Consider the following 22713-nt stretch of genomic DNA (forward strand, 5'->3'; position numbering starts at 1 on the left):
CAGGAGCTCTTTGATACTAGTGATGTTCACTTTTTGCTTGATCATATGTATTGCAAATATTTTCTCCCAGGCTGTCGTTTCATTGTGAACTTTTTTCTCTCCTTGAACCTAAGAGCTAATGTTTCATTTGAGTATTTTTATTCCAACTTGGAAGCTGAAGATCTTTACTGACCTATGAACAAGACTACGTTGAAATATCTTAGACTTGCAATAGAAAAAAAATAGTTTCAGTATTCAATCACTGAATTTAAAATGAAGACATTTGAAGCCAGATCTCAGAATGTATATATATATATATATGTATTCTTTCTTGATTGCCAGTGTGAACCATACATGTGTGCATACGTGTGTGTGTGTACATAGATATATGCCATAATAATTAAATCACCCCGTTGTTTCCAAAGTCTTTGTATAGGTTTGGTATCTCTCACTGACTGTTTTTTTAATATAATTTTAAGCATATGGGCTTTCAAATCAGACCTTTGTTCAAGTTCCAACTCTGTCATTTATGAGCTGGTGACTTTGTGCAAGTTACTTAACCTACCTAGCCTCTGTCTCCTTAACTATAGACTATAAATATAAGGGTTACTATATGGGGATAAAAATTATACAATTCACATTGAGCACAGTGTCTGTCACATAATAAGCACTTAACACGTTATTTTTGTCATCATCATTGTCCTTATAAGTACAACTGCTAGTCTTCATTCCGTGGATAAGGATACTCTTTACTAAGTAGTGACATTCTGAAACAGCTACAATAAGTGACAACCTTCTAGCCCTAAGAAAAGCATCCAAATTCCTCACCCAAACAGCATCCTTCTCAGGCCTTAGTGTCCCATTTGACATTGTAAAGTCAAAGCTAAGCTGCCTCTCAAAGCTGTTACTGCCCTAGCATTCCTGCTCCAGCATTTGCCCTCATGACTTGTGTTCTCTTCCATGAAGTTTGCCAGTGACAAATAACTCAAGTCAGCTTACAGAACCACACTGAATGAACAGGGCAGCAGTATGTTTCCTGAAAAGTTCTTGTTTTTTGTTCTTTTCTTTTTAATCTAATTAATTAGAAAAGAGAGATTCAGGAAATGGTTCACACTGGCAATTAACAAAGAAATATAAAATCGAAGAGAAAAAGAATGGAGAAGGTCTGCTACTATGCTCCTCACTGCATCTCCATTGCTTTAATATTTACCAGAGTGTGTACATAATTTCAGGGTTCTCTCTTTCTTTCTTTCTTTTTTTTTTTTTTTTTTTTTTGGAGACAGAGTCTTACTCTGCCGCCCAGGCTGGAGTGCAGTGGCACGATCTCGGCTCACTGCTACCTCCGCCTCCAGGGTTCAAGCGATTCTCTTGCCTCAGCCTCCCAGGTAGCTGTGACTACAGTCATGTGCCACCGTGCCCAGCTAATTTTTTTGTATTTTTAGTAGAGGCAGGGTTTCTCCATGTTGGCCAGACTGGTCTCAAATTCATGACCTCAAGTGATCTGCCTGCAAATAAGCATTTTTTCAAGCCTCATATGACATAATAGAAATATCTTAAATTCCCTCCACCTTTAAATAAGTCAGGAATTGTCTTAGGAACTAATCTCTGAGGATGGATAAACCAGTTCAGCTGAAATTCAAGCTGACCCAGATTCAAACTTTAACACAAAATTTCAAACTTTTGAGATAGAAGAAGAATTGAGATCATTTGTTATTATGTTGGTCGTTGTGGTGTTATTTTACAGTCCATAGTTTCTGCCAAAGATAAAGCCTTGTGATTACAAGAGAACTAGCTCAAAGTATTTTCTAGGCAGGCTGAAATTAGGGAATTGAGTGAGTTTTGCAGAAAAGCAAGGGCATGAGATGAGACCCAAAATAAAGTTTAAAAAAGTTTACAAGTCATTATCCTTGGGTTTCATTGGTACTTGGTTCTGTGATGAAGATGACCTCATTCGACATTGGAGATTTGTATACAAATTAAATTAGAGAAGTACCATTAGAGGATAAGACAGAAAGTTCAAATTGATACAGAGTTCAGGCCACTTCTGTGCTGGGTGACCTAAGCCACCTGAGTTAGTTTACAGAGTATACAATGAGCTTGATTTGTGCATAATGTAGGTTTGAAAGAATTCATATTGAAAGGCCTTTTTAATGAGCCCAAAGTTCTTGACTTAGATCTGCTTAGGTGTAATGTTCTCCTTAGATTCACAAGGAGGAGGAAGAAATTTCACTAGCAGATTGATTACACTCATTTAGAATCACAAAGTCCCCTCAGGTTCTAAAATCCAATTTACTCATTCAGCCATTCCACAAACATTTTTTAAACCCCAACTTGAGCCAATCTTAGAATTTAGCAGAACAGATTCCTTTGGTACTGGCTGGGCATGGTGGCTTATGCCTGTAATCCCAACGATTTGGGAGGCTGAGGTGGGAGGATGGCTTGAGGCCAGGAGCTTGAGACCAGCCTGGTCATAATAGTGAGACCCTTGTCTCTACAGGAAAAGTTAATTAATTAAATTAAAATAAAACACATTCCTTTAGTGCCTAATGTAAAGGAAAAGAAATAGTTTGGTAGGTCACCAAGTAAGAATAAGTAAATCGCTTGTATATTCCAACAGCCAAAAGCTGTGTCCGACTCTACATTTGCCTTTCAGGTAAACAATTTTGTTATGCAATTCAAAACACAAACCCACTGCCATTGTTTTTGGAGTAGGAGAGGAAAATAATCTGAGAAAGCTCTGCTTGAAACTTTTTAATAAATAACAAATCTTAAACTCTATGAACTTTAAAAGAAAAAGACAATCTATGATGTTTCAATTAAAGAATACATTTCTGAACAAATGGATTTGCCACAGGATTTTTTTCCAGTGTACTATGTTCATGTAAACGTACATCAGCCATCAAGGATAACCACGTTTTGTAACGGGAGGCACAGCCATATGCTGAATATGATTCCAATACAACCCAGCCTTTATAAAAGAAGCAGGTGTCTCAAATTATGTTGATAGGTCTGCTGAGAAAAAACTAGAAATTATATAAACAATGTATATTATTTAAGGCAACTTTTTTTGCAAGCTAGATAGAAAAGCAAGTGCGTGGTAGGTGTAAAAGGTGACAACACAGCATGCTTAAATAGAACCCTTGCAGAATCTCCAAACTACTGATTTCCTTGCTTCCACACAGTCAAACCTGCAACAGTGAACACCCCATCCACCTCTAACTGTGCCAATCTGCTGACTGTCTGGAATAAACATATTTCTTCAGAAACCTGTGAAATACACTTAAATTGAATCAAGGTTACCTTCTAAACAGTACGGTTCTTGTTAAAATTTGGAACCTAAAAGAAAAATGGACTTAGATTTTTTTTTACTGTAGTCACTTGAGAACTATTTTCTCTGAGTAATTTATTTTCCTGTGGACTTTTGAGAAATTGCCAGTTTACTTCTAATTATCTCCTCAAGGTCAGGGAGCATTTCTCCTGCTTCTCCTGTTTTCCTCTTTCCACAGACGCTGGGTTAGTGCAGAGGCACAGGCTAAGGTCAAACTGCCTCCAGTAAGTGCATTTGCTGCACTGGAGCACTTACCTCCTTAGGTTAAGATTGGCTGCCCAGCTGCCCTTCTGGAGCCAAGGTTAATGCATTTTTGCATGTCTACTTAAACTTAAAACAATACCTGGCCCTAAGCCAGCACTCAACAAACATTTGCTAAATGGAGATAGATCATGATGACTTGCTTTTTGAAACTAAACGTAAATGGCTCTTAAGGAGATACTCATGAAACATATCTTAATGTTGATTTCATTTATGTATTTCTACAAAATTAAAGCATCCAGATAGGAAAAAGCAGGAATATCTGATTTGGTTTGCAGTTACATGAAAGACCAAAGCAGGTAGATCACCAAGCACCATTTTGTCCTTGGACAGATGAGGAAACTGAGGCTCAGAGAGGCTAAGGGATATCACAGGGTCATTCGGGACAGCCCAAATCAGTACCCTGAATCCCAAACCCTGTGCCTCACCTCCTCTGAATGCCAGACTGGTCCAACCAGCTGCCAAGAGCTCCATGTAGTGACTGAGGTGCTGCTTAGACTCAACTTGGCTCCCCGACCATCTCCGGTTGGCTTTCCCCCTGACTGCCCCATTTAGTAACAGTCACTTCACTTCTCAGGCCAAAAATCTAGGAGTCATTCTTATTTACTCTAATCTCCACACCCTATATCCAGCACACCAGCAAGTCCATGTATTACTACTTACACAACTTGTCCCAAATGTGCACACCTCTCACTAACTTTGTCTGAGCTGGATGGGCTGCGGTGGCTGTGCCTGCCTTCACTCTTGTGCCTTCAGGTCCCTCTCAGCAGGTGGAGCCATCGGTTCAAAATGGAAATCTGATCATATTATTTCCTCTGCTTAATCTCCTCCTCACTCGACCCTCCCCAACCAATGTCTTTAAATCTCACACAGAATCCAAAGTTCATACCATGGATTACAAGACTTTACGTGATTGAGATTTTTAAAGTGAGTGGATAGTGTCCTTTAGAGGGACAATTTCCTTTCACTCCACTTCAAAGTCAGAGGAGGGATCACTGGCCTCAGATACTTGAATTTCTTGCCAAATATCAAGAAAGAGTGCTTTTCAGAGAAAGAATTTAAGAGGTGGGAATGACCAAATACCATGAGGCTGACCTTAGGATCAAGTCCATATCATTAGTTCCAGGTACACATTACGACCTTGAACAAGGAACCTGTGCCAATAGACGCTCTCAATATGCACTGTTAGTGCTCCTTGGGATGAAGACTGTGTCTGTGCATCTTTAAACCCCGAGAGCCTGGCACAGTCTCAGGATAAAATTGGAACTCAATACATGCTCATGGGATGGAATAATAAATGACAAAATTCACACCTGTCTGTGACACGCCTGATCACACAGTGCTGTAACAGTGCCAAGTTATTTGTAGCCTCTTCTGCTAGTTACTCTCAGCCCACACTGAGCTGTTTAGAAGAGAACGGAGAGAGAGGGCCATTGTCAGAAAACAAGATACTTATTTCCTCTGCCAGGCATAGGCCATAACTGTCATTAAATGCCCCTTTCCAAAACAGGGGGTCTAGTGAAAATTTTTGGCATTTGGTCTTTTGTTGTCTTCCGCCTGAAACTTTCCAGATGCGAACACCATGGTATAATTTCACATTCTGGTTCTGTAGACTATGTTACACAGCTCTCCCAGGAGCAGCAATTCTGAAGGTGTCAGTATTGTTAGGCCCACTGCAGACTAGAGAATTGAGTCTCAAAGAAAGGTCAACGAACCCAAGTGGGGTCCCTAGCATGCTAGGGTGCAGATTTCTGACCTCTCAAACCTTGTGATACCCTGTTATTTGTTTACTTAGTATTCCTGTCTTTTCCTTACCTCCTCCCTGCATACAACTGTCCCCAAAAGTGGCTCATATCATGATACTTTTTCATGTTAATTTAATTTCACACTGTTTCTTGAGATAGCTGGTGATACCCTGTGCCTGAGCATCACAGAAGGTTTATAAGAGCAGGCATTAGACCTCATAACATCTGTCTGCCCTAATCTCTTCATCAAAGCTTTTAACAAGCTACCATCACAGACAATCCTTTCTCAATGGATGGAAAATATTTCCGGAACAATATTCAAGCACTCCATTTTCCTGTCAGAAAAGTAATTGTGGCTGGCTGATAAACCAGTATGAAAAATCAAATTTAAATGAACCAAATTTAAATTTATAAGAGCCTCATTTAACATGCAATTAATTTTATGCCTATAATAAAGAGAGTAAAGCCTCTGGTCTCCCTGAGGAATTAAAGAGGCTGATAAGAGAATGCTAAATTCTGTGCCCCATGGAAATAGGGTAACATGATTCTCGAACACTGTCATCCTGTTGGTTGCATAATATTATATACAATACATTCTATTTCAGGGAAGTATTAATTTTACTAAAATTAATTTTTTTCTGAGTATTCATAGAAATGTGACCAAATGGTTAGGGCCGAAACATAGGCGGTTGGTTCCTGACTCCCTTTTTAAGTTCTTATTCTCTCCTTCATATTACGTCTTCAGTCTTTATAGCGTTAGCGTCTAGTGTTTTTGTTTCTTCCCCCAAAACAGAGAATAATAGAAATGGTAGAGCTCAGCTATATTTTATGTTCCTTAAACTTTGTTCCAATTAGTAAAATGTTGAGCAAAGGCTTCATTTGCTAACCCCTTTATATTACTATTAAAACCAACATTTACATTAAGAAGGGGTTGGGGCAGTCATTTATTTCTGATTTAAACCATTTTAATGAGTTTTATGTGTAATAAATGTACCTCTAGCTCACTATAAGCCTATTAAGTGATCCAAAACATAAATATTAATTTGCATTGTTCACGAAGAAAAACACTAACTGTTGGAAAGAAGCTGCTTTTTATTCTAAATTTTGCTTCTGGATATTGCCACATACAAGTCACTGTGAAGGTCATTCCTAAGTGTATATTTTCCTGTGAGAGTGATAATATTCCTGAAAAAGCTCTAAGACTTTTTTTATTGGGGGAAGTCAGCCTTTGATATATTTTTAAAACGTTCTAGAGTCAATTAACAATCATTGTATTCAACGCATTTTTGAAACTATTCCAATTCTATTTTTTTAAAGTAAATTCTTGAAAGAAACCAAACTTCAACTCTTTGAATAGTGCTCATATTTAGATTTTGGGGTTTGTTTCCTGCTTCTGCTCCCAGGATTGAAGGGCTCCCTTCAGAGGCTGCAGCTCGAGTATGTGGATGTGGTCTTTGCAAATCGACCGGACAGTAACACTCCCATGGAAGGTAAGTTAAGAAAGTTAATAAAATACTCTAGAATACTCAGTTTGAGGGCTTATTCTGCTCACAGTAGGAAATGAATTGTATTCAGACTGATCAAACTGAATGTGAGAAATAAAAATGTTTCTGACCAATGCCTTTTGGCCTCAGCGTTTAACCCCAAAACCAATGCTCTGTGTGCTGCATCTTCTTCTTTTAAAGCAGTTGAAGGCATTGGGCTCATGGCTCCCGCTGGTTACAGTGCTCACCTTTTCCAGGTTCATTTCACTTTTGTGATTTCATCAACTAAAACAATAAAGTTAATTGGAAAGGGGCTTTATAACTCTGCCATCATCGCTTCACAGTAAATCCTTTGAGGGTCTTCCTATTTTATAATGGCTCTAAGTCTGATTAGTTTCCAGTCTGTGGTAGCAATGCTCAGTGGTGCCACCAGCAGGGATTCCACAGCAGTGACTGCTTCAAAATAAGATATCATTGCAGTTTGATTGTTGAGTCTCAAGGAGCTGCAACATTTTATCCCCTTTCTGTTATAACTGTTTGAGGACCACAGTTTAAGCTTCTCCCTGTAGAAGCTTTCAGAATGTTTCTAAAACCAGATTTTCTTCAATTTACATTTATTTACAGAACTTGCTAGGATGTTTGAGACAGAAGATAGTTTGAGAGGCTGAGGATGAATTAAAAAGAATGTTCCAGTTAACTGAAGTTTAAAATCATATGGATTATCACTTACCTGAGGTGACTGAGAATGAAGATATATGAGAAAAAGAGCAAAAATGAATATTCTGGTTATTTGAACAGTATGATGTGGATTACCACTTTTAAAATAATTAGAATAGTTTGATTCACATGAGATTACATTGAAGGTAACTTTGTCCTTGATGATTCAAACGGCAGGATCTTGTAATAAATCAGGTTCTGTAAAGAGTGGTTCTTGTTATAGGGTTATAGAAGGGTTATAGTAATGGAAAAGTATAAATGATTGACATATTATAAATTTTTCTAGGTTGTATTTCTGACCATAAAAAAGTTATGGAAATTATTTTCCTTGCCATTTATCTCATTCTCAACTACAGAGAAATGTAAAATATATATAGTCTTATATCTAACTTTCTCCTACAGTTTTCTTCTTTCTTGAATCCGGGTAAAATTAGGAGTTTATTATAAAACAGTATCAGTGTGGGAAATTTTCCATGGAAATGACATAAAACTGCATATTTTTTGTCAAAGCAAAGATTAGGTGTTTGATAAAGCAAATCATAAGCATTTTATTAGTATAAGAAGTATTTATTGCAAGGATAATATGATGTTATTCAACTCTTTTTTATTTTTTATTTTTTATCTTATTTTTCCATAAGTTATTGGGGTACAGGTAGTAGTTGGTTACATGAGTAAGTGCTTTAGCGGTGATTTGTAAGATTTTGGTGCACTTATCACTAGAGCAGAATACACTGCACCATATTTGTAGTCTTATCCCTCACTCCTCTCCCACTCTTCCCCCCAAGTCCCCAAAGTCCACTGTAGCATGCTTATGTCTTTGTGTCCTCATAGCTTAGTTCTCACATATCAGTGAGAACACACAACGTTTGGTTTCCCATTCCTGGGTTACTTCACTTAGAATAACAGTCTCCAGTCTCATCCAGGTCACTGCAAATGCTGTTAATTCATTCCTTTTTATGGCTGAGTAGTATTCCATCATATATATATACACACACAGACACGCGCACGCACACACACACACATACACACACACACACATATACACACACACACACATATATATATATCTCACAGTTTCTTTATCCACTCATTGATTGATGGGCATTTGGGTTGGTTCCATGATTTTGCAATTGTGAATTGTGCTGCTGTAAACACGCGTGTTCTTTAAGGAATATTCACACTGTTTTCCATAGCGGCTGTACTAGTTTACGTTCCCACCAGCAGTGTAGAAATGTTCCAGTCAATTCTTAATGACACGTTAAAACAGAGCACTAAAGTTATTTAGTCTGCAATAGTGTCAAGTAAAATGCCATTTAGTGGGGTCTATAAAAGACTGGAATTGCTTCACATTTTAAGTGCCTAGTGACTATTTTCCTCTTTTAGACAATGTTCTTTGCAGTTATACCATGTACAGGATAGCAGAACATCTGAGATTTTTAAGGATTTTGTTCCCATCTTACCCCTACCTTTAATTTTAGGAATATATTGTAGGAGTCTCTCAAACAGAAAACATAATTTGCATTATATTTATAGAAGAAGGAGGAAATCCTCAATTAGGAGCCAAACTATGTGATACCAACAAGACAATGATGTCTCTTGTATCAATATTTATTAAATGTTGAAATTTATTTTAAAAAATCTTCAAAGTGTTTTAAAAAATAATTGCTGCTGCCCAGTGGAGTTCGTAACTGCAGCATTATTTAGCCTTTGTGGGAATCAGAGAAAATTTACATTTTCCCCGAGTAGTTTCTCATATACAATTCCACAAAGCGGAATGGGAAGCTATTTTATCCTGAGTCATTTTCCAAGTTCAGAAGCATAATGAAGGGTGTCAAACAATGGAGATTCACCACTTGTTGATAAGGTCAAGGCACATGGCATTTTGTAGCACAGCAGCAATCAACCACCTCATGCTGGAATGTAGCCTGCTCCCCCTCACTAGGAAGGGGAGACTCACCCCAGCAGGCCAATCAACCTCTGAGGCTTATTCTTCTGGGAGGACCTAGCAGGGACATTCCACAGGCAGCTCCTCATGCAGGACTTGTTCCAGATTGAAATAGCTTCCATGTGAGCTTTTCCTAGCTTTCAGAAAATGTTTATCCTCAAACTTAGTACACTCATTTGTTCCAAGGTGGGCCCACTGGAACAACCAGAGTTTGATATAAGTCTCTGGAAACACATCTATGCATATAGTCTTTTCTACTTTACTGTACCAGGGGAAGGTACTGATCTGGGAAATAAAGAAGAAATAGGAAATAAAGAGACAGGACTGTCAGGTGGACTTGGGTACATTTGGCACCCTAAAAATGGGGGAAAAACAAGGTGCCTGTGTTAGTTCTGGATTCCATGTTGTTGAGAGTCACCTTTGCAACAATTTTGTAAATCATACAGTGTGTGTATGGGAATAAAGTTGTACATGTACAATGGGGGTATACCTTAGGAAGACTATCAGTGTTTCTAAAAACATTACAGAAGACAAATGTTATTTATAATCAAATTACCCTTGAAAACGCTACAGTAACTCTGTTAGTTAATGATATTCTATTGGCGTTAATTAATTATTCAATTTATTTTTCAAATGTGGTGAAAAAATCATCACCAGATAGTTGTCCAACCTTTTTTTTTTCAGTAGTGGCAGAAAAATCCTTAATATCAAATTATACTACTTTTTTTCTTGTTTCAGCAACTCACGTTGGCTATTTTAGGTTCACTTGCATCCATTTCTGTTTAAGTGACACAACAGTGGTTGCCAAGTATATATTGTTGAGTATTTATATATTAAATCTGCATTTATTAATACTATGGACCCTTAGCATTTGTAAATCATTTTTATTGATTTCAACTATTATTTGCCAACCCCATGGAGTCACAACACACGCTGACATAATTCTGCTGAGGCACCTCTTTTAAACACAGGGGACATAGCACTTTCAAATGAGTTCAGCCCAACCCAGTGCTTGCTCTTATTTGTCACTGATTACCAGGTAGCGTGGAGTACAAGAACTTGGGGACACTGAGAGTCTGCAGTCATAAACTATGCAAATGTCAAGGGTCATGTGTGTACCCACAATGAGCATCGCTAAGATACATTTTAAACAACTTCCATTTAAATATTATTAAAATGCCAATTGTATTCATGTGGTTTCTACCATGAAATGATGTTAATCGGGAACATTTTAAAAATAAACCAAGACGAGCTTCATCCAGTTTCTACATATCATATAGCAACCATCTGAGCCAGAAAAAGATTAACTGCAGCATCTTTATAACATATTGGCATCATATATCTAATTAGTTTTTTCCTTCCCTTATTTCTTAGAAAATCAATAGACAAAAAGCGAGTCCTCTCAAAAGAATGGCTGTAAATTCCAAAGGTGCAATCAGTGGAGAAAGGGGTGAGAAACTTCATTCGCAATCTGCAACCCCATGGAATACAGTTAGACATTTTCAGGCTATGGGAAGATGTTCCTGACAATGGAGGGGAGCTTGTGTACTTTTTCCTCTGTCCCTCTTGTTTATTTTTTCTGGTTCACCTAGTAGTAAGTCATTTTTCTTTCACAGCATCTGCCATGCCATCTGTCTCTGCTACGATATCTGGCAACGATGGCATGTTTTCCAGTCCTAGAAAAAAATCAGCCCCACATCCCATTTCTTCCTTCTTATGGGTCTGTGTTCCTCCCAGTAGAGTCACTGACAGTTCTTTATGCTCTATGAAGCTCATATCCCTAATTCTGTCACTTCCACAAATCCCTAACCTGTATTTCAAAATCTTCTCTCGAGCTCATTAGACAAGAAAAAGTTCAGGCAATAGAGTCAGTCTGGACATGGATGGACACAGAGCGTTTGTGTGTCCAAGGAGCCATATGAGGAGTTTTTGGGGTTTTTTTTGTTTGTTTGTTTGTTTTGATTTTCTGTCATTCCCAAACACCAGGCTAATATCTCTACCTATACTCTTCTCACTGCTCCAGGAAGAACAGATTGAGCCTAACTGTGGTCATGAAAGGAAGGTATAAGCCTGTACCACTTGTAGACAACAGCAAAAAGAGGGGACACACTAACTTTTCGATCTGAGAATATGATTTTTAAATTAAATTAAATTTTAGTTTTTTATTTTAAAAACACTTGGATTTGAGTCCTTACTTTTCATATAGAGCTTATTGCCAAAACTGATTATTCTTACAGAATTCCTGAGTCATTAAATATTATTTCCATGCTGATTACGGTTCCAGTTATTAATTTTTTCCTGCCAGCAGATCAGCACAGACATAAAGCAGCCCAGATGTCTCAATTTCAAATAAGAGAAGCAAGACCAAAGTTAGCTTCACTTATTCCCATAGTATCATCTTGTCAAATAACCCATTCCATAAGTATTTACTTCTTTCTAAGCCATCTTTTTTAGTGTTGTCATGTGAAAGCAGGCATCTATGGATATTCAGGGATTCAGGATATCCAATGACAACTTAGAAAATGCCAGAAAGCAAAAAACATTGCAGTATCCCAAATTTTCTACATTTTGACTGTTCCAAAATACTGGACCTAGATATTTAACTTCCAAAGTAAAAAGTTTACAAAACCAAAAATAAACCACCTAAAACCTAGAAACATCATTTAACCGCAGTAGATCAGGCCTTCCACCTCTATCTTTTATTATCTTCCCTGAAAGTTACCTTCAAGCCATCCGAAAAAACATGATATAGAAGGAAGAAATCTTCTGCAAATATTATCAGAGAGCTGTCCAATAGAAATATAATGCAAGCCACATATATATAATTTAAATTTTCTATTAGCTACATTAAAAAAGTAAAAAGAGAGAGGAACAACACATATCGGGGCCCGTTGTGGGGTGGGGGGCAAGGGGAGAGAGAGCATTAGGATAAATACCTAATGCATGCAGGGCATAAAGCCTAGATGACGGGTTGATGGGTGCAGCCAACCACCATGGCACATGTATACCTATGTAACAAACCTGCACGTCCTGCACATGTATTTCTGAACTTAAAGTAAAAAAAAAAAGTAAAAAAGAAACAGGTGAGGTTATTTATTATATTTTATTTAATGTGATATATCAAAACTTATCACTTCAACATGATCCATTAGTATCCAAAAGTTACTAATGGCATATATTACATTCTTTTTTTTCCCTACTAAGTCTTTGAAATCAGTTGTGTACACCCTAATTTGGAGCAACACATTTCAGCTGCTCAGTAGACAATTGTAATTAGGATCAGCCACATTTCAAGTGCTCAATAGCCACATGTGGCTAGTAGCTACTGTACTTGACCACACAGGCTTATAAACTATATTCCCAGTCTAACAGAGCCACAGGCACATAGTAGGTGCTCAATAAATATTTATTGAATAGCTGGATGAATGACCGAGCAAGTGTTTGAGTGATTGAATGAATAAAGCTCCAAAGTTAAATAGCTCCAACTTCGTTTTCCTCTACTTGAAAACCTGTCTTGGTTTCCTAACCTCTATAAACATTCTAGTACCTGGTTCAACATATTTCAAGGAGATGTTGACAGGTTGCTGCCAAACAGCCCCAGGACACTTACATGCTGTTTCTCATCTGCAATCACAGTAGCATCCAGATGCACTGCATCTCTCTTTAGAAATCTGATTGATATCTAAATGAGCAGAAATGAATAAAGGGACAATTCTTTGGCAATTCAGTTGCCCCCTGAGTATTACTATATCAATTAAGATTATTTAATGCATTTCATTTATTACCCTGGCCAGGACGTTCCCAAGGCCTCTGGTGTACATCAGATCAATTTAACCCCGTGGCTTGAAAGCCTGGGACAGTTGAGTTTTCAAGAAATTAATTTGGAGAAAATGATTTTCATATCCAAGAAGATGAGCCAAACCCAGCCAAGCTTGTGGCAAAAAAAAAAGTGTTTCAATTTTAAAAAGCAGTTTTGTTTCCATTTTAACTGCAAATTCGCCAAAAATTTTCCTGATACTTTAGGCCTATTTACCTGATGTTTTATCCTGTACAGACCAAAAAAATTGTGTCATAAAAAGACAAATTTATTTCATCCGTCCTAAGAAATGACAATGGGGGACAGTAGGGTTCACTTCGGGTTCTTTCCATCTCAAGTTCGTCTGTTTAGAAAATCTCATGTTTCTGTTCATGGTGGACCTCCTCATTGGAACAATATTTCTGCAGAGTGGACTAGGGCATTAGACAGACACAACTTCAAATTCTGGCTTTGCTACCCATCAGACTGTACACTTGTGAAAAGCTACTATCCTCACAGAGGCTCACTTTCCTCACCTGAAAACAGAGGAAACATAAAGTACCATCTGAATGAGTTAACAATGTGGTTACAGCACCTCACTCACAGCTGGGGCAAACAAACGTAAGCTCCATTTCTAGAATGCCCTAGGTAAGGCATGTAAAACTCTCCTTTCTCTGGATCTCTTCTCAGAGGTAATCATGGGAGAAGTCCAAGGCCCTGAAATTATAATATGATGAAAATCTAATGGAGATAGCCAAGCTGCAGGGCTGCACAGGATCTGTGGTGAAGTCATGTAAGATTCAAGCCATGGAGTTGGCAGTGTAATTTTCTTATAGCCCTTTTTTTTCTCCTAAAATTTTGCTCTGAAACTCTTTATGCCCTTTAAGCTGATTTAATCATAAATTTTCCAGGGTTAATCTATTCAGCCTGAAAGGTGATCTTGTGCCTGTGACTTTATTTTCAAAGATGTCTCTAGAAAAAAAAACAATTCAATAATAGGATTAACTCATTCATTCAGTTGGTATTCACTGGATACTTACTATTTAAGCACTGTTTTGGGCACTTGGAGAAGCAGAAGTTAATAAACAAAAATCCTATCCTTAGAAAAATCACATTCTTGTTGGGGAGACAGACAAAAAGTTAGTAAGAAAGTTACATTAGATGGTGATAACAGAATGGAGAAACAAATTAATCATGGGAGGGGGCTAGGAAGTTAAGGGGGTAGATTTTAGTTAGGATGACCTAATAGGAGGAAATGGTGGGCAGTGGGGAGGGGGTTTGGAAAATAGCTTGGACTCCTCCAAAATAGAAAAGGTATGGCATTAAGAGTCAGACCTCAATTCAAATCCTCTTTCTGTTACGAGCCAATTGATCTTAGGCAAGTTATTGAACTTCTCTTGTCCCTGGTTTTCTTATCTGTAGAACGTAGGTAATAATATCTGGATTATTTGAGATAATATACACAAAATGCTTAGGATGTTACCTAGTAACTACTCAAAATTTAGAGCTACCATTTTTGTTATTATTACTGTTTGTATAGTACTGCTGTAATTTTTTTCATGCAGGAAATTACCTTGATGCAATTGTAGTCTCCAGGTCTACTACCAGGTTATCCTAGAGGTCTCAAAGAAGAAGGCTAACACAACAAATTAAGATGCATGAGTCACATGGTTTATCAAATCAATTAAAACACATTATGAGAAGAAAGAGAGGAAGAGATAGGGACAGTTAAAATAATTACAGTAGAATTCACACAGGAGAAAGAAGCCAGCTACTTAAATCTTGGGACACACAGTGCTCATGTGACCTGTTCTCTCTATCTACCACATTGACCTTCTCCGTGGTGTGGTTATATAGGTCAAATCTGAGGTTTCAGCAAGGGGCTCAGCAAGGAAAAGATGCCCGGGTCAGTAGTATACTTGGAAAGACACAGGGACAAGCCCACCTGGCCATGACCTGTAACTCATCATTTGGCCTGATGCACAGCTAAGGACTATTTGCATTCCTTGCACAGAGGATTTCTGTGGCTAGAATGGGGGTCACCAATGGGTGGCTGACTGAAGACTTCACTTAAGTTCTCATATTTTATGTATTTATATTTAGTATATTTCAAATGTCTGATGTCATATGCATATGGATATGTTGTCAATATCACCTCTTTCCATTCCTCCCTCCTATCTGTGTTCAGCATGCACATTCTCTACTTTGTTGATGGCCACTATGACTCAGGGGTTACTAATCCACTTAGTTTTACCATGCTCATCATGTAAATTCTGCCTATGTCTCACAAGCTACTTGCATCTCCACCCAGTTTCATTTATTCTCTTTCTTTGTTTCACTTTCTTTCTTGAGCGGAACTGAATAATCATAAGTCATACAGCAAAGGCACATTACAGAGTTCACCACTCTCAGTTGTTGACATGTTGCCTCAGGTCCGGCAAATCTTCCAGGCCTGTTGAAAAATTTCCAGCATTAACAAGAGGCCCACAAAGTTCTGACTGTAGATCATTCTGATATGCGTCTGTAAGAACAGAGCCCCTGGTTAACAAATGATCTTTTCCAACTGGGTTCCATAGAAAGAACAAGAGCTTTAGAGAAATTACCTTTACTAGAACTACTGAGAAGTTAACAATTGCCAAGGCTGCAGAAAATATGTGAAGAGCTGGCTTTAAAGAAAACTATACTCCAGAAAAACAATTGTACTCATCTGGTGTTGTATTTTCTGCTTTCTTTGGAAATCAGTGATTCCCAACCTTATTCCATAAAGTCCTGGTTTGAAGGGAAGATTCTAAAGAAGGATATGCTTATATGCTATGCAGTTTACTTCCTCTATTTTCTCTCCCCCCTCCCCCGACCTTTTTTTTCTTTCATGACATCTTTACTCAACAGTGAAGGCAGAAGAGATTCAATCTGTATCATTAGTAAGTTAAAAAAGGAAAAACAAGGTGGGCCAAATGTTTGGGAGACTATTGTAGCTTCTCACAACAAGTCTGTGGACTTCACCAAGCTCCAAAAGGGTGCTTTTTTCTTCTTCTTCTTTTTCCCTTAAGTTGTTTTTAGTGAAGAAAAAAGAGAGAGAGAGAGGGAGAACAGAGAGTGCTTCTGCTCACCCCAGCTGTCAGGTGAAAAACAGAGCTGCTTAGTATTCTGGGGCTGTGGGTTTATGACTCATGTGCACTTCCTTCTGTGAGTTGTCATTTCTCTGAGAGATATTTGGAGTTGTGACAAAATTTAACTCCATATTCTGAGGGGATGTTGACTGGATCTCAGGAGAATTCATTTCTGTAAGTTCCTCGATCTGCTGCAGCAGATCTGCAGTGACATGCAGAGGACTTGGAGACTAACATTACTTAGCAGCAACACACTCTGAGGGTTTACTGGCATGCTGATTGAATGCAGTGAGCAGAGCCACCTGTGTCAGGGTAATCGAAAATTCTCAGACAGCCGGGGATAAACAAATACCCTCGAGTCTCTCTCTTACTTTCTGTACAAAAGGAAGTATTAATAACGAGAGTAAGTGGTTTTGTTAACCCCCCTCCTGAATACTTAATATGTGTCCTGAAAAAATATGAGGTCTGCAATCAGAAGGTGAGGGCGTTAGTCTTAGGTATATAAACTTGGCTGAGTTGCTCAGACCTTCCGCTTCTCAGTTTTTCATTTGTAAAATGGGAAGAATAAAAATATTCTAGCTATTTCCAAGATTGTTGTGAAGACAAAATGAGATAAGTGGAAACATGTTATAAATTTTAATTGTCCTGCACAAATATTTTGAGGTTGTTGTTGTTACATATGTTTACACTTTTAGGAATATATAAACCTTGGAAGATGTAATAATCAAAGTTTCAGCCAGACACCAAGAAACAATTGAAATGACGTTTTAGAGTGAGATGCCAGTTCTCCATTTGTACTTTCAAATGAAGTGTGCAAGAGCTTGTTCCATAGCTCTTTCTTCCCCCAACTGTTTATTTTGAGAAATTAAAAACTTATAGAAATGGTGACAGAATAAACACCCAATACTCTTCACCTACATTTACCAAATTGTGCCACATTTTGCCTTTATTTTTCCCTCTCTTGTTCTTTGCCATTGTGACATTTCATCCATAAATATTTTCTCCAGTATCTCCTGAGAATAAGGCATTCTTCTATATGACCATAACACAATCATCATACTCAAGAATATACAAGCCATATTCAAATTTTCTAAAATGTCCTTTATAGGATTTATTTGTTTTGCTTTTTTTGAGGGGGCATGAATCCTGCAGTACATTTGATTGTCATGACTGTTAAATTTTTTTATTTTATTCTATTTTAGATTCAGGGGGTACATGTGCAGGTTTGTTACATGGGTATATTACATAATGCTGAGCTTTGGGCGTCTAGTGAACTGATCACCCAAATAGTGAACATTGCACCCAATAGGGAGTTTCTTAACACTCACCTCCCTGCCACCCTCCCCTCTTTTGGAGTCCCCATTGTCTAGTATTTCCATCTTCATGTCCTTGTGTAGCCCTTGTTTAGTTCCCCCTTACAAGTGAGAACATGACGTATTTGATTTTCTGATTCTATTTCACTTAGAATAATGGCCTCCAGCTCCGCCCATGTTGCTGCAAAGGACATGATTTCATTCTTTTTTTCTGTCTGCATACTATTCCATAGTATTCTCCACACTGTTTTCCAAGGGCCCGGGAGGGTTGCTGCATCCCATTGCTGGTCCTGTTCAGGTTGATCACTCGATTCAAGTGATGTCTGCCAGGTTTCTCCCCTAAGACAGTACCTCTTTAACTTTATAATTAATAAATAACCTAGAATGTGATTATTTGAGACTATGTGAATAGCCTGTCCCCCACAATCTCATTTTAGCACCCACCAAGGATCCCTGCCTGTGTCCGCTTTTATAAGGAGGGCTGTGAGATGGTGCTTTCCTGATTCCATCAGCTCCTCTTTCTTTAGGAGTTGGTTTTCTTCTACAAAGAGAAGCTTTCCCTTCTGCTCTTACCCTACTCTCTGTTCAGTGACTCTGGAGCTCCTCATTGGCTTCAAAAATATAAAAGTTGAGAGAGGGGAGTAAAGGGGATCTAGTGAGAAGGGCATGTATGAAGAAAACTGTGCTGTGAGCTCCATCCACCCCAGCATGGGAGAGGGCTGCCTCTTCATTGCCACCCTGGTTGGGATGGGGGTTTCAAGGCCATTCAGATGGTTTAAAACATTACCCCCATGACTGGGGAGCATAGTGGCCTAGGAGCTGATGCGTGCCTGGAAAATCCAGGGGTAAAGAGGTGGGCTGACTGTCTGTCTTGGTGGCACCACTGGGGGAGTGCTGACCTCCTGGGACTGGTAGGGAAGGTAGTTACAAATGTCTCCTGTGTGGGGTCTTCTTGAGTCCTGCCCTTCAGGGCCTCCTGGAGGATGAAGGCTGGAGGACAGGGGTTTGAGGGAGAAAACAGAGAAACAGAGAAACCAAACGTACCTGACACTCTTGTAGTCTTCTAGCCTAAACAGGCCCCAGCTTGGGCAGAGGAAAAGAGTTTGAGTTTGAAGTTTTGATTGAGATGGTTGGAGGATGTGCTTATGACTTAAAATGACTTTAGGTCTCTGTATTACCATAGAATGAGCAGAAAAGATGTGGGACCAGTCTGAGTTTTCATCAAGGCCAAAGGATACTTGCTCTATTGAATGTTAAGGACCAGTAGGAGATTTTAAAAAATTAAGCTGAAGGATTACATTATCATTAGTTATACTTGTTACACATGTTTAAATACCTAAGTTTAAATCTGACTTAAATTACATGCACATGCCAAAAAAATTTAACTCTTAGTTTCAGAAACAAATTTGTTTACTTTATACGAAAATACCATTAAGTCCAATATAACTGGAAGTTTAGGAAAACCTTATGTGCTTAAGATTCGAGTCTCCATAAATTACAGAATAAAGCACTTGGCCCCCTGTATAAAATTCATACATTATACAAAGACATCCCTCATACTCCAGCACTACTTCACCCCACATACCCTCCTTGGGAATCTGAAAACTTTTGAGGTGTCACTTCAACTTTGGGAAGTAATTATTTGTTAATGTTCAAATAGTGGAAAATATTATATGCCACAAAAGCCTCAACCTCTGCAGTTTGGAATTTGTCCATCATTTCTAAATGTATCCCCATGTTAAGTTTTATGTATTTGTTTTAAATTCAAAAGGGAAAGCGTGTGTTGTGTCTAGCTCCAGTGAAGCCAATCATACAAAATTGCTGATAATTAAATAAGATACTTTTAGACTTAAAATTTTGACAATCCAAATATAGTCAGCTCAGAATTTGCTTATTCAAGAAAACCATTTTGTTTGTTTTTAAGGGCCAGTGGATGGAACAGTTTGTACAGGGAAGCAGTAGGAAGGAAAGAAAGCTTAGTGTTAACCAATATTCTTCTGTATTAAGGGCAAAAAGGAAAGCATTGTATCATCGCCTTTGAAACTAGAAGCAAGTTTGGTAATTAAACAAACCCAATTACCATTTTAAAATGAATGTTTTTATCTAATGAGATAGGAGATAAACCCATCTGACAAGAGAATTCACATAAAACTTAACAAAAAGCCAAAAAAGGGAGATTAAAAAAAAAAGAAAAAATGGGTAAGAGGAAAGAATGAAATTTTGTTTCTCTCGTCCATTTTCCCTACTCTCTTCCTGAGCAGAGATCAAATGTTGCAAGACCCTGTCTCAAAAACCCTACATAATACATTTTAAATGTCACCGTATAGTACTCAGATGACCCACAGAAGAACATGACATAGTATAAACACTCAGGTGCAAAACCTGGCCTTGTGCATTTATTCATATCCAACTAATATTTATTGAGTGTCTACTGTATACCACAGCATACATAGGATTTATTAGAGAACAACATAGACAAAGATCCCAGCCCCTGTTGGGCACATTCTTTCTGGCAGGAGAGATAAGAAACAATAATATAACAAAAAGTTAAATTGTATAGAATATTAGATGTTGATAGGTGCTATAAAACAAAAAGAAAAACTAAAGCAGGGAAATTAGAATGGGAATGCTTAGGAAGTTGGAGTTGGCCATTGAGAAGGTAGGGTTTGAGCAAGGACTTGAAGAAGTCAGGTGAATAGCCATAAGAGAGATAAGGAGACTGCTTCTGGCTGTAGAAACAGTGCAAAGGCCCTGAGATGGGAGCCTTCTGTCATGTTTGAGGAACGTCAAGGACATAGATGTGGCTGCAGCAGAGTAAGGAAGGGGGAAGGTAGAAGGAGATGAGTTTAGAAAAATAAGTGAGGCCAGATCTTTGGGCTCTCTGAGTTTTTGACAAAAAAGTGATGTGACTTGACTTACATTTCAAAAGGATACCTCCTCCTTGGATTGAGAATACGTTATAGGGGCAACCTTCTCAATAGCCAACTCCAGAGTCCTAAGCATTCCCCCCTTGGATTGAGAATACATTATAGGGGCAAATGTAGGAGCAGGGAGACATGTTAAAAAATGATTATAGCAATCTAGGTGAGAGAATAAGGTGCAGATGAGGGTACTAGCCGTGGACTGTAATGTGGTTAAGTTTGGATAAATAATGAAGTTAGAGGCAACAGAAGTTCCTGGTGAATTAGATATGAGTGTGACTGAAAGAAAAGAGTGAAGAATGACTCCAAGGTTTTAGGCCTGAGTCACCAAAAGGATGGAGTTGCCATCAGTTGATATGGGATTCATAGCTGATATGGAACCAGCTGTGGGGAAGCTCAGGGGTTCGAGTTTAGTCATCTTGAGTTTGAAGTGTTTATTAGGTGGCCAAGTGAAGATGCTGAGTAGGGAGTTAGACACCAAAGCTGAAACTCCATCTTGGGATGAAGACATAAATTTGGGAGCTGTCTGCATGCGAATGGTATTTCAACCCTTGAGAATTGATGAAATCACACAAGTAGTAAAAGCAGAAAAAAAAGAAGATATAGAAAGAAAGGACTGAGGACTGAGCTCTGGGACTCTCCAGTGTTAGGAGGTTGAGAGGATGGGGAGAAGCGTGTAATGTTCAAGAAAGAAATAAAGAAATCATATCAGAGAGGAAGAAGGGATCAACTATATCAAATGTTACCGATAGGTCAAGTAAGATGAAGACGGTATCAACTATATCAAATGTTACTGATAGGTCAAGTAAGATGAAGACTGAACATTGTCTATTGGTGTTAACAATGTGGAAATTTTTAACAACATTGACAAGAGAGTTCTGGTGAAGTAAGGAGGGAGTGGGTGAGTAAAAGCCACTTCGCCTCTGACTCACAGTTTCCTAATTTGGAAAAAAGTAAGGAAACATCTGGAATTAGCAGGACAAAGTAAAAATGCTTCTACCCTTTCCTTTAAAAAAATAAAAAGCGACCCAATACACAACACAGAGACAAAGAAACAGAAATAGAAACTTCATTTCTCATGAAAGTGTCAGTGAACTGAAAACCTAGACCAATATGTATGAAAATGGAAAAGGGATGAGGATTATAAATGACTTAGCAGAACTGAGGAAAGATTTTTTTTAAGTGCCTGCAGATGAGTAACAAGTTAATATGTACCACACAACCTCAGGATGGTTCATCTATTAGAGAATCCAATGTCACGGAAGATGGGAGTGAGGCAGGGACTAGGAACAAGGTAGTTCTTTAAAAGAGGATACAGAGCTACAAAAGCTCATGTCCCCAGGTCTGCAGTCAGTGTCCTGCCTTTCTCCTCCAATGAAGGAAGAGGAGTTTTATTAACTGGAGACATTGAGTTGGCAGGCTCTAAGCTGAGAGATATCAGGCACAGAGCAAGGTGGAGCCGGGCTGCAAATAAAAAGACTATGAGACTTGAGACCCCATACCCCTTCTCTCACCCATGTCCAGGTCACCAGCAGCCAGGTCACACCCTCCCCATGCAGAAGACAGAATATCTCCTAGGAGACAATTAACTGTCTCAGGAAAAATTCTAACAGATATTGACATTGTTGTGGAAGAAAACCCTATTGAAAATTACAGCATGAATGGCACTAGTGGACAAACACCGTTCAAGCACAATTTTAGTGCTTTATTCTTAAATGTGAACTGAAACCCAAGGATCATCTGACATTCAAGGAAAGTCTCTAACAGGAAAAGAAGCTCAAATAAATAGAAAAAAGAAAATAGAGTAATGCAGAGAGATACAGAAATGTTCAAAGAAACTACAATGTACTTGGTGATATAAGAGAAGGTACTACATCAATAGAACAGAAACAAGATGGAAAAGAGCAAGAACAACATAGAACTAGAAAAAGATTTTACATATTTAAAATATGGCTAATTTTTTAAAGTCAATTAGAATGCTGGACATTAAAGTTGAGAAAATATTCCAGAAAGTAAAAGAGAAAAAGGAATGGACAATAGGAGAGAAAATATAAGAAAATAAGGTTCTGTCCACGAGTCCAACATCTTTTCAACTGAAGGATATCTTGAGAGAG

General features: G+C 38.3%; 1 protein-coding gene across 4 annotated transcripts in view; it reads left to right on the plus strand.

The window, feature by feature from the left end:
* The window catches only part of KCNAB1 (potassium voltage-gated channel subfamily A regulatory beta subunit 1), a 494315-nt gene that overhangs the window by 419727 nt on the left and 51875 nt on the right, over window positions 1-22713 (plus strand). For all 4 annotated transcript variants that reach the window (XM_055381884.2, XM_055381883.2, XM_004037886.4 and 1 more), the window contains one exon: window positions 6717-6803. In XM_055381884.2, coding sequence (XP_055237859.1) covers window positions 6717-6803 — 87 coding nt within the window. The remainder of the gene's footprint in view (window positions 1-6716; window positions 6804-22713) is intronic.

Source organism: Gorilla gorilla, chromosome 2, assembly GCF_029281585.2.
Source record: "Gorilla gorilla gorilla isolate KB3781 chromosome 2, NHGRI_mGorGor1-v2.1_pri, whole genome shotgun sequence".
Taxonomy (NCBI): domain Eukaryota; kingdom Metazoa; phylum Chordata; class Mammalia; order Primates; family Hominidae; genus Gorilla; species Gorilla gorilla.